A 15,855-nucleotide genomic window follows, 5' to 3' on the forward strand; every position below is an offset into this window, starting at 1 on the left:
TCCCGATGTGGCCTCTTCTACATTGGTAAGACCCATTGTAGATAGGGGGTTTGCTTTGTCGAGCACCTTCACTCCATCTGCAACAAGCAGGAGTTCCTGGTAGTCAATCATTTAATTCCAATCCCTACTCCCATTCCGACATGTCGGTACACGGCCATGATGAGGCCACTCTGAGGATAAAGGAGCAACACCTCATTTTCTGCTCTACTAACCTCCAATGCAATGGCACGAACATTGATTTTTCCAACTTCCTTTAATTATCCCTCTCCCTCTTCCATCTCTTCCACTCTTGCTGCCCTCTCACCTCTCCTGTACTTGCCTATCACCTCCCCCTAATGCCTCTCCTCCTCTTTCTCTCATAGTCCACTCGTATCTCCTCAGTTTCCTTCTTCTTCAGCCCTTTACCTATCACCTTTCACCTTCCAGCTTCTCACGTCATACCCTCTCCCCCACACAGCTGGTTTCACCTATCTCCTATCTCCTTCTACCACCTCCTTATGCTGGTTTCTTCCCCCTTTTTCAGTCCTGATAAACAGCCTTGGCCCAAAATGTTAAATGTTTATTCCTTTCCATTGATTTTGCCTGACCTGCTGAATTCCTCCAACATTTTATATGTTTTGCCTTCAAATTTATACTATTTCCCCTCCGCTTACTTTCTTAATCCGTCTTCTTCCCTTTCATTTCCAGTCCCGATGAAGTATCTCAGCCCAAACTGTGTGTGCCTGTGTGTTTGTGGATGTCCAGCATCTACACATTCCTTTGTGTATATAACCTTTTAGAGTTCCTTGAATCAGGAGCTATATCCACAGATTAGAGTGCTGGGATCCTGCTATTTAAGCAAGATGAACATGTACCTTTTAGCTGAAATGCTAATGATTCATTTGATCTATGTATAGTTAAGGATGGCCTAACAAATGTAAACATTTTTTGCTGTTTTTAGAAAGACAGCATTAGTTTTTTTTAGGCTACGTCAAGCCTATTATACTGACTGAATGGTTCAGACTTTGAAGTCCGCAAACAATTCTGAAATATCTGGTAAGTATGGATTTGCTTTTTGTAGATCTGCAGTTGTTAATTTTCACACAGAAATAAGAAGTAGGTTGGATGTCTGACATTATGTCCTGTGTAAGTCTAGTCTTCCTGAATAATATAAGAGTCACAGAGCTAAGTGTTCCTATCTTCCAAAATTTCTAAAAACCCCTTCCATTATCATAATGGATTTAACAAATTAACTCTCATCTTTAGTTATTAACCATTATTTTCACAATATCAACTAGTTTTGCCAAGGCACATAATTTCTAACATTTTTCTTAACATGAATATTGGATTGAATCATAGTTGTCTTCACTTTTGTACTGAGATGTCTCCTTTTCAAACCACTAGTTCACTGGTATCACTCTGACACCGCAGAGCATTTGACTCTTCTCCCTTGCACTTCCTGTATTTTAATTGGATTTCTAATGAATTTTGATCCTGGTGTTTATTGAAAATGCTCTATTATTGATCTTCCTTTTCATATAAAATATGAAAAGCTCTTCTCCTACTCTTCATGGAGCTATGTCTAGTCTCTACCCCTAATTAACTTCTGAGGATATTGTACCCAATTTATATGAACCATCTTTGTTTATTTAGCTTTTGCTAGCTTTTAATTTCAGGATACCTCAGCCAGATCTGTTTCGTAGCTTTTGTTGTGTATCAATGCAATACACATGATTTATTTTCAGCCTGAATTAAATAGTGCATCCATCTTCTTGAGCAGGGGTTCCCAAACACTTTTTTTTATGCCATGGAACAATACTATTAAGCAAGCTGTCCATGGACCACAGGTTGGGAACCCCTGTTCTTGAGTATATTTAAATTTTCACTAGTCCTACCTTTTCATAATGATCACTTAGCTGGTGTGTGCTCTTGGCTGTAATTGTATTGTTCATTATGTGTATTATTCCTTTATTCAGAAAAATAATATTTTCATTAAACTAATGATGGATGCCTTTCACTAACCAACTAAAACATATTTGCATTGTTAGCCACAGTTAGCATACACCTTGAAAGTTGATAATTTAAGAAAAACTTTCATTTCTGTTTTTACTGTGTAGTAGCCAAACTCAGTGCTGGTATTGTAGTTAAATATTATTAAAGAAGACAGCAATATTGAGTCTAAATACAAGTGACAATACATAAATACATAATGTTTCCTTTCTGGGACTAACATATAGTTGATAGGTTATAATGCATGTACTCAAATTGATATACTTCCTCCTGAATATTAAATGAGTACCAACAATGGTGCTTTTTTTCTAAAAAAAACTGCCCATTTTAGGGCAATTTATATTATGTTTTGCAAAATATATTTACTCACAACTTCATGTTTAGAATAATTACATTCTACAAAGAACAAGATGCTCTACTATCACTGGCTGTAAGCATAGATTATTTTTCATTAAGCACAAAATAAGGTTTATATATTGGTTTGCACTTGATATAGATACAGTGTGTTTTTGATTTTTAGAAATAAATGAAATAGTCATTTTCACTTAAAACAGGTTTTTATTCATGTTAGCAAATCCAAAGCAACACAAGCTAGTGGAGAGCAGTAAAAGTAGAAAAGTCCACTCACTGGAATATGTTTGTAATCACACACAAAATATACATTGGATTCATCAACACAATTTTACAAGTGGTGCAGCAGTACAGAGTGGGTTACAGCAACATAGAGCAAGGAGTAAGTTTGGCAGGAATTGGGTAAAACATCTATGAGCTTGTTTTTCTCATTGTTCAGAATTAAAAACTAAGCACATCATGAACCAGAACCTGTACCCAGAGTTTACTTCAGCTAGTGTGTATTTATGCACATAAGTGTGTGTTAAATGGGGGTGTGTTTGTTTTTAATGTTACTGCTATTGGAATGTGTTGACCAAGTTGGTAAAGGGTAAAGACAGGATCAATTAGAATGGCACATTGACACATATCAATATATTGCAATGATAGGCTTGTGTTATGTTGAAACTCTTTAGTTATTAGATTAGCTTTGGCTGCATGGTACTTCAACTGGACTATTATAGAACATTCAACAACTTTACCCTTTTGACCCCAGATTCTTTACATTTTAACAAAATTATTTACAGCTTCAAATCATAATCTTACCAATTTCAATTTGTTTTAAATACATTGCAAGTGATTGGGCACAATTATGAAGGAGTTGAAAAAGGACAGGCAATTATTGGGTTTATATTTACTTTTATAGCCATCATATAGTAAGGAGCCTCTGAAAGAGGATGTCCTGAAAACCAATGAAACAGCTTTCAGAGAGCACAGTGGACTGATATGGCTATAGATTAGTTTAGCCCTATTGTTCAGTAATGAACTGTTAGCAAAATATGGCCCATTAACAAAATGTATTGATTCCCAGTAGAATAAGTTTTTCAAGACTGAACATGTCTTCTATTTCATTTAGATAAAGTGGAGTAAACTATTTTTGGTAAAAGTGATCTAAATATTATTTTACTAAAAAGCAGTTTCTCCACTGATTACTATTCTTTCATTTCATCAGCAGGTAAATAAAACAAAACTATGAACAATTAGTATTCAAATTGGGATAAAACAAAAGCCCATAAATATAAGTTAAATACATTCTGTTAAATTGTTCTCCCTGCTGCTGTGTGCTGTTTTTCAGGGATTACTTTTGGGGCACTGAACGTTGCTTTGGCTGCATTAGATGCTTATTCCTTGAAACTGGAATGAATAGCATCTGTGATTTTTTAATGTGAAAATCCAGCCTAAAAGTAGATTGAGATAGTGACATTTGATAAATTTGGATATTGTGAAATAGCATTCATTGTTTGATTAGTTTGGGTACTTCTGTGCACTATTCCCATTTGGGTGGGTGACACTTGTACGGTGTCAGATGTGCATTAATTGCATCACTATTTGGTCAAAACACATCTCCACTATTATCACCATAATTTGGAGTTTTATGATGCACCAAAGACAGTCATTTTTTGCTTCTAGGAACATATTACTTGGTTTCTTCTTCTGTCATTTAAAGGGACACCTTGCTGAATCTGAGAAATTTGATGGACATATTCAGAACTGACTTCAGGCTGCTCAGACATTTCTCAAAGTCCATGGAGTGTGCTTGAACTAACAAGGAGTGATTACCCCAGAACATAGCAGTTGAGATACTCTGTGGAAACTGGAAGCACAACCTAGCAATCTTACGATGGCAGTAGGAACCGGGGAAGAAAGGAGCGTGGATCTGGAACTGACCTACATGAGCCACGGGATGAATGGGAGTAAGAGGACAAAGAACATTATCAGAAGGGCCAGTAGAACAACAACAGACTCTCCTCCCAGCAGGGCCTAGGAGAAAGAGATTGATCACACAGGCCAGAAGTGACTCCCTGATAGAAGAATCAACTCCCACATAGAACCTGCAAAAAACATTGTTCCCCAATCCGGACACAGTGATTGTCTTCATATTCTAAGCCTTATTTCTAAACATTATTTACTGATAATCATTGGAGAAAGAACAAAACAATCCCTTGCTGCCCCTTTGCAGGAAAACCTGTACTGATTATAACACCTCTGTGATCTTCAGAATGGCTCCCTACAATTGTTTTTGGTGCTGAGCACTCATTCTGACATACTGCATAATTATGTGAAATTATTTGTGAATAATTTAGGATATTCTCATTTGAAGAAGACAGTGGAGCCAGTTCCTGCCAGTTTGTTCTGTTGGTGTCCATAATGGGTATTCTGGCCACTCTGGGCATACAGGACATCCCTTCTGGCTGATGCCAATGTCGGCTCTTTCTCTCTGGGAGCTGTCATCCTCTGCCTGAAGCCTTAGTCCTTCACATGGCAACCACTTGGTATGCCTACAGTTTGACAGCCCAGAGGTACCTTTAAAGTTGGTACACACAGAAAATTGTTCGAAATATTTAAATGGTGTGTGGTTCACTGGGAACCATTTTAGCAGATGTTTATGGGCCTAAACTGTCCTGACAATGTCGTAGATGTCTATTCAGCTGATTTCTTGATTTTCTTAATATAAGGATACAAAAACGGTGTTTGTGGTATACAAAACTGGCAAGACCCAATTTGAAAGAATGATTGTTGTACGTGTTTCATTCAGGATGCAGAGGGATTGCATATGTATGTGCTCCGTTGTGTTAGTCCACTGTTAACTGGCATTGGGGCTCTTCAGATAGATTCATGGCATTCAGAATAGGACTGAGGCAGTACTGAGGCTTTGGTTCTTCAGCTTTCTGAATACCTTTGGATAATTCAGTGGGAATAATTGGAGAGATATTGTGGTGAAGAAAACGACGTGGATAGATTGTCATTCGGATCAAGTCAATCCATATTATTTAAAGTGAGCTCTTAGCCAGATCTGCATTATTTGAACAGAGGTTTAGATTACACAGAGTAAATTGTTTGGGTCCATTTACAGTTTAAATATATTTAATTCACTTATTCCAGTTTACTATGAATTACAACTTCAGAGATAAATGCTGTTTGAAGTGAATTTGGGGTGTAAGTGATACACTAGCTTTTTTAAAAATATATGGTTTTCAAAAATGCAAAAATGGTAAAAATGTAAGGCACAAAACAGCAAATGTAAGGCCTTTTTCCACGGGGTATATTATCATCACCAGTGGCCAATGTGAACCATGTTCATTACCCCCCTGAATGGTTTCATCTTGAGTTTTGTATAACTTGAGACATTTATGCAAATATTTTCTCTTCAAAAATGAGTGACATAGATTCAGTTTACAAAATTTAAACACCGTGCCACATCATCTGAATTACTCATCTAAATGCAGATACTCTGCACTGTGTTCCAACTGAATGCAGATATTGGCGGTGTTTATTTGTTACACCTAGCCTTTTGAGAGAAGCATTAAAGGGCTCTTGTTTAAAGTTCTGCAAATCAAAATCTCATTCCTCTGGCTCAATTTAAAAGACAAATTGTGAGGTCTCTTTCAGGCTTGGGGCCTATCAGTGCATCAGCACACTGTTCCTCTCAAACATCTTGTACCTTCTAACAAATGCTCATTAAGGCAACGGTGCATGGGAGGATATGCACCTCTTCCTCAAGTGTGCCTTATGCACTAAGTACAGGCATTGCCTTCAAGATATACCAATAATGATGCAATAGTCTTTCTCACTCATGCACATATAATAACCAGGTGCAGTCATTGCTGTCAGAATTATAAAATAATTAATATGTTTTAATAACTAATGATGCCAGTGAATAAAAGTTCTATTCAAAACTTGTTGTTCCCATTTTATGTCCATGGTAGATAAAGTCAATGCAGACAAAAAAGAATTTGCATTTGTGAAGTTGCTCACTTGCTTAACTATAGCACTGCACTCTCTAGAATGAATCACATTGTAACTTTGTGATTCATGTCAATTAGAATTAATGCAATACATTCATATGTGTTTCATTATTGATAAGTTATCCCTAAAATTTAATAGTTAGCATCAATATAAAGGGAGAAACATAGTATTATGAGAGATTTCGTCCATGAAATTTTAATTTAATTTGTTGTTTCTAAATCAACTGAGTAATTGGGGAAACCCCATAATATCTCCACAAGAGAGATACTCTGAACTTTTAATACTATTCCAAAGGAGCGGTTCACTTAGCACTGCATAGCATTATTATTCATCTACTGCAGTATCTAGTTATTCAGAACAAAAAAGTAAAATGGCAAAAGGTATAAAGGCAATGCATTTGTGTAGAATGCTAAATGTTTGAAATCTAGAGATCCTTCAGGTTTCCACAAATAATTCATCATTGTCATACTCTTAATATTATATTCCATCAGTTTTCATGCAAAATAAACACTAGTTATGGACTGTAGATCTAATAGGCCAGTCAATTCTCTGATTATATTTAATTGTCCTTGCATTGCAATTGGCTGATAGCAATGGAGAAAAGAATTATCTTCACTTTGCAGCTGATCAAAAGTACTCAGACTTCTAGATATACTGTTTCAACAAATAAAGCACATTTTAAACACCTGCACATTTCTAAATCAGGGCAAATTTTGAAAAATTCTTACAAATCAAATTAACATTGAGCATTGGCATGAGAGTAAAAAGAGATGAAAAAGTAAATAAAATAAGAATATTTTACAAGAAACTGCTTGAACCACTCTCTCATATTGGAGATTATCATACTGGAATCAGCTGTCAAATTGGAGTAACATTATGGTGGTGTATAGTTTTGATCTCCTAATTTAACTAAGGCTGTAATTGTCTAAGAAGCAGTACTGAGAAATTTCACTGGGTTGATGAGCTTGTCTCAGCAGATGATTGGTTTCCTAAAAATTAACTGAATCTGAGATGATCATATTAAAACAATGGATGTTGAGAATATTTCCCAGATAATGCCAGGATGTTTTCATTGTTAGGAGATTTTATACCTGGAAGTCAGAATTTCCTGATGCAGGAATGCCCATTTAAGTCTGAGATGAATAATTACTTATAGAAAGCTGCATATCTTTGAAATATTCTTCCTCAGAGTTATGAATGTCAAATCATGCATATTGCATTAAGGGTGTTTTAAGGATTATGGGGATTAGGCAGAAAAGTGAAAAAATGGGACTAGTGGTCAAAATGGCCATGGTCAATTTACAGTGATCGAACTGAGTAAAGGAGTTGTATTATCCACTTCTACTACTAATTCAATTGTTATTAGCTGTAGTTAATTTAATGGCTTAAATTACCAGCAAATAAAGCATAATTCTATTTGTATCTAAACTTCATGTAAGCAAATATGCTTTACATGACCTTTGACATGTACATAGCAGCTCTGCAAGGTGCAGTAGGAGTGGGGTAGGATAGGTGGAGCAGAATCTGTGACTACTGCAGACAGGAATGGTAATTTTCTATATTCAATTATTCATATCTGTGGACCTGACTGTCCTTTGTACTCTTCTATCAAACATTCACCATCATTTGCTGTCCCTCAGTTCACTGTTGTATTATGATTTGGCTCTCCAGATTTGAAGCGTTAATAGCAGAGACAAAGTGCAAGAGATATGTATGTGAAACAATGCAAGATATTTGGTAATTGGAGGTAAAAAAAATTGGAACTAACCTTTTCAATATTACTAAGTGAAATAGCTATTTGTGATACCATTTCCTGAAAACATATAGCAATATGCAAATGCTCAAATAGTTCATAACTTTCTTTATGAAGTAGTATTTATATATCTAGCACAATTGTTATTTATTTCTTCAATATGTGATAGTCATTAAAGCAATGGGCAACACAATTGACACTGAAACTAATGTAACCAGTGGCATAATCGGCTAAATACAACATCACTACCTGGGTCTAGCAATGATGATCATCTGCACCAAGTTACTGAACACCTCCCCAGGCATTCCTAGTACTGCATTCAGATTAAAGGAGGCTTTTGCTGTCAATCTTTTAAGTTGCAGGTGACCCCAAGTTTAAAATATCAGTCATAATTTGTGCTGCTGGTTATTATACTCCTGCCCTAAAATTTACCATTGACCAGGAAAACTCCTAGAAACCTATTCCTGTAAATTGTGTCTTAAAATTCAGTGTTAAGCACTACTGCCTTATGTTTAATTTGTTGATATTAAAAAGTCAGATCCTTTCTTATAATTTTACAGAATAGATAATCTTATCGCAGCTGTCTTTGGCAAAGTGACTGTGTCCTACATGATACAGAACTTGATCGGACCACAATTCAATTTAATTAGTTGTTTAGGACATTATCGTCAAGTGTAAAGGAGTCAGATAATTATCGTAGTTTTACTGAAATAGATAATACTTACATTTGAGAAATGACCCATCCCTGCCAGCCTTACTGAAATTCCTCAACATGTGACATTAGCAGGATTCAATCAGCCATGGCATGCTTCAAACAGCTTTCTGCATTTTACAGGCCTGCTTATTCCTTGTTGCACAGAAATATTTACAATACAATCTTTCAATCACAAAACTTTACAGAGACTCCACAGTTCAAGCAGAGCTTCATGGGATTGCTGACCACCAGAAACAACATTACCACAACCTAATTCAAAAACCAAGTTATTCATTCTGATGAACTTTCTGAAATAAGGAATAAAAAAATGTTAGCAAATTAGTTAATTGTTTAACTTTATATTAATGCTTTGCTCACAGCAAGAGAAAGAAAATGGAACTATCATTTTGTTTTACTAACGTGCTATGCTTTGGATTTAAATATTTTCTGAATATTTCGGTAGATGATGGACCAAGGTTACTTCCCATTAATATCTTGCAGGCTCATTTATTTTGGAATTCATCATGCCTGGTAAAAATATTTCCCTAGTTTATATGGAGGCAACACAGGTTGAAACATTGAGTGATGATTGACCTTTCCCCTCAATTCAAAGCAGTGGTAAATAAACAAATCCCTCAGCTTCTGATTTTGTATGTTGCATGTCTGCAACATCTGAACAGATATAGAGACCCCTAAAATGCCATAAATATTCATTTTAAGATGAAGATTAAAATTGAAACATAAAAGTTACAAACTTTACCTCACATATAGTTTAAAAAGAACATTTTCCACTGAAGAATATAGCAGTGGAATTAAGTAGAGCATCGATAATTGTTATAAATCTATTTTAACACAATTAAATCTATTTTATTTTGTTTAAGCTTCTGCTTTAACATTGGAATGCTTGCAATTTTTAGTCATTAACCTGATGTCAAAAGGATGTTGCTGCATATCTGTTGTTAAAGATTAAACAATAAATAAAAGATATCCACTTAATATACTGTGCTTTCAGACTATTACAGACAATGAAAAGAGTAGTGAATTAGCAACCTTTCTAAACCACATCCAAAAAAATTCAGACTTTCCATAAAACAGGCAGACAATTTATTATGAGCATCTTTGGAAACATCAGCATTTTTAGTTTTGGTACTGCTTTCTTCAGCGATAGATAGCTTTACTTTAATCTACATTGCTTCATGGTGTCGTGCTGCAACCGTAAGCACAGTGGAAATACTCACTTAACATGAAGTTGTGGTAATGTTGGAAAATGTGTGGTAGCTTCAAACAGTTGTGCAACTAAGTAACCATAGAGTCATTATACATACATAGCCAAGGGATCCCATTCCTTTTCTTGGAAAATACATCTAACAGAAGGGAATGAGACACTTCAATCACCAAAACCGATAGAAGAATATGGCAGATTTTGCATCACACATTCATTAGGCAATGATATGAGGGGAAACTAGAGGTTTGAGTGTAGAGCCCTCATATAAGGAAGAGGATATCTGTATCAACTGGTATCGAAGGCAACAATAAGGAAAATAATTTTTTTTTAATGTTTTAAAAAGGAAAGCTGTGGTAAAGTTGTTTCTGTGAAGTATTTATGCCAATCCCATCTTCAATGAAAGCTGTACAAAACCATATCCTGTACCAACTGTTAAACCAAGAAACTTGAAAAATATTAGACTTAACCTATCACAGCATTAAAAACATGAACCACGTTGGAATTAAATCAAACTATAGAATTCAAATTAGAGCTACACACCATTTTAATTTTTTTTGTTTTTTTACAGTTAAGTCATAAGCTATTTGCATCCAGTATTTTGGGCAAACTTTACAGAAAAAAATGTTTTAAATTGTTTTTGCACATTCTCATTGTGATTATAAATCAACTTCATGACCACAAATTGAACTAGTTGAGGAATATACTCACTGTTGCATGTTGGAGACTGTAACTCCCATTTGGATTGCTCCTTCATTCAGATTTACATTCAATCAATAAACCACCGGAGTAATGCCAAACTTGTTCATACAGAATTTTGAGATTACCATTTGTATATTATATTAATCTTATTTCAAAAGGTTAAACTAGTCTCTTTCAAACTCTTTTAGTATTCCAGTAAAATCTTTTCCTATTGTTGAACACCGCCAAGAATTACTTTTGCACTAGAAATGAAAAGTCTATATTCTTTCACCTTTTACCAACATCCATCTCTAGAACTGTAATGCTAAATATTGATTATATAGAGAAATTCAAAAAAGTTACAGTGCACCACAACATGTTATAGGACCATTATGAACTGAAAAGTGTATTAGTTCTTAATAAAGTGGGACAAAACGCTACCACTGCTCCCAAGTAATTTCTTATGTATGTACAGAGCAACTAACTGTCACAAGGAAAACTAGCATGGTTGAAAGCTAGCAATATAAGTATCTCTCCACAAGGGCACCCATCTCAAATATACACTAACATAAATTAAAAACAAACACCTTTAGCATCTGAAATGCAATTTTGCTTTATATCTCTTAAAAGATAATCATTATGGCCTGTTGAACTGATGCCCTGCGGACTCATTCCAAGAACATGTCACATGTTAATAAATTTGGAGTGACATGCATGCTCTGGCACTGCAGTGATTATTAGAAAGTCTTGTGTGTTAGTTCAGAGCTATTGGTTCCTGTTTATGATACTTAAAATTAATGTGTTACACCTAAAGCTTAACAAGCAGAGGTTTATGACCAATGATACTTCATTTCCTCTGTTCACAAAGTTCAGACCAAAGCCCATATAATACTCATACAGATTTGATTTAATCTCACTACATTCTATCATCAAACCTTATGGTCTTCTTGGAGGACCCTTTTGAAAGACATGAACACTTCGATTTTCTTCTGATCATGTTCAGATATTTAAGCAAAAACAGACATTGTGTTTTTAAAAATAGTCCAAGTTTTTTTTACAAGGGCAAGATTTTTATTTTTTTTACATTTTTAATAAATAAATTGAAATTGCAATCCATTTAGCACTGTGCATTTAAAAACAAACACCCTAATTGGCGTCATCGGTATCATGACATCATGAGTTTGAAAATTAGTCAGGCAGATCATTTCCTAACCTTGCAAGTTATGACACATAACTTGCAAATTGCTTTATCTTCTTGAACTGCAATGGGATAAATCAGTCGGAGTTTCAATAAACTACATGAATCTCTTTAATATTGTCTTGGTTGATATCATTGGTTGAAAATCCATGGCCGAATGGATATTTCCCCCCCCAAAAAATCTAGAGAATTTAAAAGCATTTTTTTTAACAGTTTAGTCTCTAGCAGGTGACAGAGGCATATTTCTTTAATTGGATAATTATATGACTGTTTTTGTTTACACATGTTAGATGGTGCAGACTGTTGATGACATTTTTACTTCAACAAATACTTTGAAAATATTCCACAAGCTTTTGCAATTCCAACAAAAAAAACTACTTTAATCACATTATTGAAGAAAAGGGTGGCATCAAAATTGCATTCTTTATTTTAGAGCAAATTGATTTACTTCATCAAGAATTTCCCCTTTAAACCAGACCGCTGCACATTGGTGCCTGAGCTTAAATATTGTGGGTGATTCATTAATATAAGTACATTTAATGATAAACTTGCTTCATACATCACCCCCAATATTACTCCAGTAAAATATCATCTTAATATAGTGAATGTGTCACTGGGCACCAACAAATATAGTGTTATGTTTTGCACTAATTATATGTCATCATTCAGACCCAAAACGAAGGGTTAGATCTGTGTGAATGTAAACATTAGCAAAAATGGCAGAGGAGAATTTTTTATACACAATATTTGAAACTCATGAGCAAATGTTGATCATTTTGTATCTAATACACCCTTGACCTTTTTCTATTCTAAAAGCTTCTCTAGCAATACTTTTTTTGTGCGGTGTCATGCACCAAGTTGAAATACAAATAATCTCCTCTTTCCTTGTTGTGGTCAGTTTCATATTATTAACATTTGTAAATTAGACAAACTAGAGTTGCTGCTAGCAGCCACAGCGATATGGTGACGCCTGCTAATCCAGTGCCTGAGTCTCGCATGGAACCTGGTCCTGTGAGGGTGAAAAAAAAGAAATAATGTTAAAATTTATTCAAAACTTAAAGTGAACTTTTATATTTGTTCTTGCATGTTTTATATTTATACTTGCATGCTTTTTTTCTCATGTGTTTGCATTCTTTTTGCCACAGGTTTTTGACTAACTAAGCAGAATTACACCCTTAAAATCAGGCATTGATGGAAGTTGTTGCTCCTGAAGCATGGCTCAACAATATAGGCATCATATGAAACAGGCACACTTATGAGAAACATCCTAATTGTAGATATGAAAGATTGTGATGTGATTCAATTAATACATAAAGTGCAAATTAAATTGAAGGTCATTTGACCAAGTGAGATATACTGAATAACACAGCAGTAGAAAAAATAGTATACTCAATTTATTATTAACTGCATTTTTTGTCAAAAATTTGGTCAGTATTGTTGTGTATTTACTATTCCAATAATATTTGAATAATCCTGTATATATATTGTTTGACAAAGCATTTTTGTTTGTTTAAATAAATCATTATGGGCTATATAAAAAAACTGCATACATCAACATGCTATCATGTGATTCATGTATGCCTCACTGAAAGTAAACTCGAACTACGCCTGTATTTTTGGACTCCCGTGAATCATTTGAATTAATTTAATGCTTTCCTAATGAAAGAAAAAATTATTTACCACATGTCAAGGAGATTATTCCTTATTCTGATTTCTAGTATAATCTTGTTGACTAATTTTGCTCTATATATTATTAATTTTCCTATTATTTTTATGATATCAGTAACAGCCTGGAAATATATTCTCTTCTAAGCTGTCAGAGGTTTTGCTTTGTGATTGTCTGCTTCAACAAAACAAAAAAGTATCCATGAGGCTGCACAGTTATATACTGTTATGTTCCATATTATATTCACCAAAATAATTTTATAATGAAATGACATTACACTGAGAATGGAGAAGGTAGGAATGCAAACAACATACTTTTGGTTTGAATTAACCAACATTTTAAGATGTTTAGAGAAAGTCCTTTTAAGAATAAGTACAATGTAAATTGGAGCTGTTCAAAGCCACCTGAAGCCCAAGGTAGTTGTTACCCATAATGCATCTTACAGGAAAATTTGCCACCTGGAGAATGACAAACCCATTTAACACAGATTTGTATGTTACATCATCACAGAAATTTAATCATAGTGATTCTATGTCATTTCACAATATATAAAAGTGAGTAAAGCAGCATTAGACATGAGAAATTGAGGAAGCTTCAAATCCATATCAACAATAAAGTTGAAAAATTAAAATACAAAAATACTCAGCTGATCAGGCTTTATCTGTGACGTGAAAAACAAGAATTTAAACTATGCTCTTTCATTGGGGCAGAGGAAAGTTAAAGTGAATAATTTATAGTAGCTATTCATAAGCTGACCATGTGATCACATTTTATTATTATGAGATATGTTCTTCAATATATCCAAGTTTGACTGGTTCCTAACAAAACGTTTCAATGACTGCATGATATTCTAAAACTTTCAAAATAATATTAAAACATCTGTCCAAATTATTTTAAAACTGAATCATTTAAGTACAAGAAATCTTGAAAATAAATCAAAATATTTTAAATCTCTAATTTGTCAAAAATTATCCATGGTACCTTCGTCTTTTCAAGTGTAACAGGCATGATTGTTCAAGTAGATTCCATACCTTAACTGTTATGAAATTGCCCAGCTCTATGGCTTTCAAGTCAAATCTACTGAATAGCTGCCAGCAATTTAAGGACTATACTGTATACATAGACTTGCTGAAATTCTAAACATACTGCCAATGATGTGAAGAACTACTTACACGTTTTTGATCTTGGTTTGACAAGCACGTACAAGATTTTTTATATAATTTCTTTTGTGCATCAATGTCATCACAAGAAGACATTGGATTGCATAGAGGGAGAGAGAATTTAAAGGAAGTGAGCGGAGGCAGTTGGCACATTTTGTGTGCCACACTTACCCAGGGGACATTGGATTGTGTACAGGGAAGGACAGTTTAAAAGAAGTGAATGGGGACAGTCAGCATATTTTACACACCACAGTTCCCCGATGAGACATTGGACTGTGCATAGTTAGAAACTTGGGAAGGTCCAATAAAAAGAAGATAGGTTTAAGCAGAGCAGCCATTGTGTGAGAGGGCTAGGGTTAGAGTGGGCATTTGAGGCTTTGGCATATTGAGACTTCAGTGAGACGAGGTGTCAGCCGTGGGTAGATTTTTTTTTGTTATTTACTCTTTCTTTCTTATTGCACATTTAGAGCAATGGAGATGCCAAGGAGGATAGTGGAATGTTCCTCTTGCAGGATGTGGGAAGGCAGGGAGACCTCCAGTGTCAAGAAGTGCATCCAGCTGCAGCTTCTAGTGGACAGTTTTAAGGAGTTTTTGCTGGTATTGGATGAATGCTGGATCATTTGGGAGGCTGAAGGGTTGATAGGCAGGATATATAGGGAGGTAATTACATCCTATGTGCAAGGCATAGGTAACTGGGTGACATCATGAGGGAGAAAGGGAATAAGCATTCGGAGCAGAGTACCCCTGTGGCCATTCCCCTCAACAATAGGTAATTCGAGCAAGAAAGTATGCTGGTCCTGCACGGAGGGGGTTTTAAACTAGAGTTGCAAGGGGATGGGAAACAGAACGCCAGAACAGAAAGTGGAGTGGTTGTGAAGCAAGATGATACTGAGCCTGTACACATAGTCAGGAATCAAAAGGGTGAGCATTGTGAGACTGATATTCTGAGCTGTGTATATTTCAATGCAAGGAATATTGTAGGAAAGGCAGATGAGTTTTATTTCCAGGCATCTTGGGAACGGCAATCTTGTGCAGCACGGCTCAATGGATACAATTAAATGTTTCCATTTCAGCCTGGTTCAGCTGAGAATCATAACTGCTTCTAACGTCGTACAGTTAATAAAGATATCTTAATG

At 35.1% G+C, this 15,855-nt stretch overlaps 1 protein-coding gene across 3 annotated transcripts in view; it reads right to left on the reverse strand.

The window, feature by feature from the left end:
• Window positions 1–2,527: 2,527 nt before the first annotated feature.
• Window positions 2,528–15,855, reverse strand: part of LOC140727819 (limbic system-associated membrane protein-like) — an 891,146-nt gene continuing 877,818 nt past the window's right edge. For all 3 annotated transcript variants that reach the window (XM_073045606.1, XM_073045605.1, XM_073045607.1), the window contains one exon: window positions 2,528–12,902. In XM_073045606.1, coding sequence (XP_072901707.1) covers window positions 12,802–12,902 — 101 coding nt within the window. In that variant the 3' untranslated portion in view covers window positions 2,528–12,801. The remainder of the gene's footprint in view (window positions 12,903–15,855) is intronic.

The sequence above is a fragment of the Hemitrygon akajei genome, chromosome 5 (genome assembly GCF_048418815.1).
Source record: "Hemitrygon akajei chromosome 5, sHemAka1.3, whole genome shotgun sequence".
Lineage (NCBI taxonomy): Eukaryota > Metazoa > Chordata > Chondrichthyes > Myliobatiformes > Dasyatidae > Hemitrygon > Hemitrygon akajei.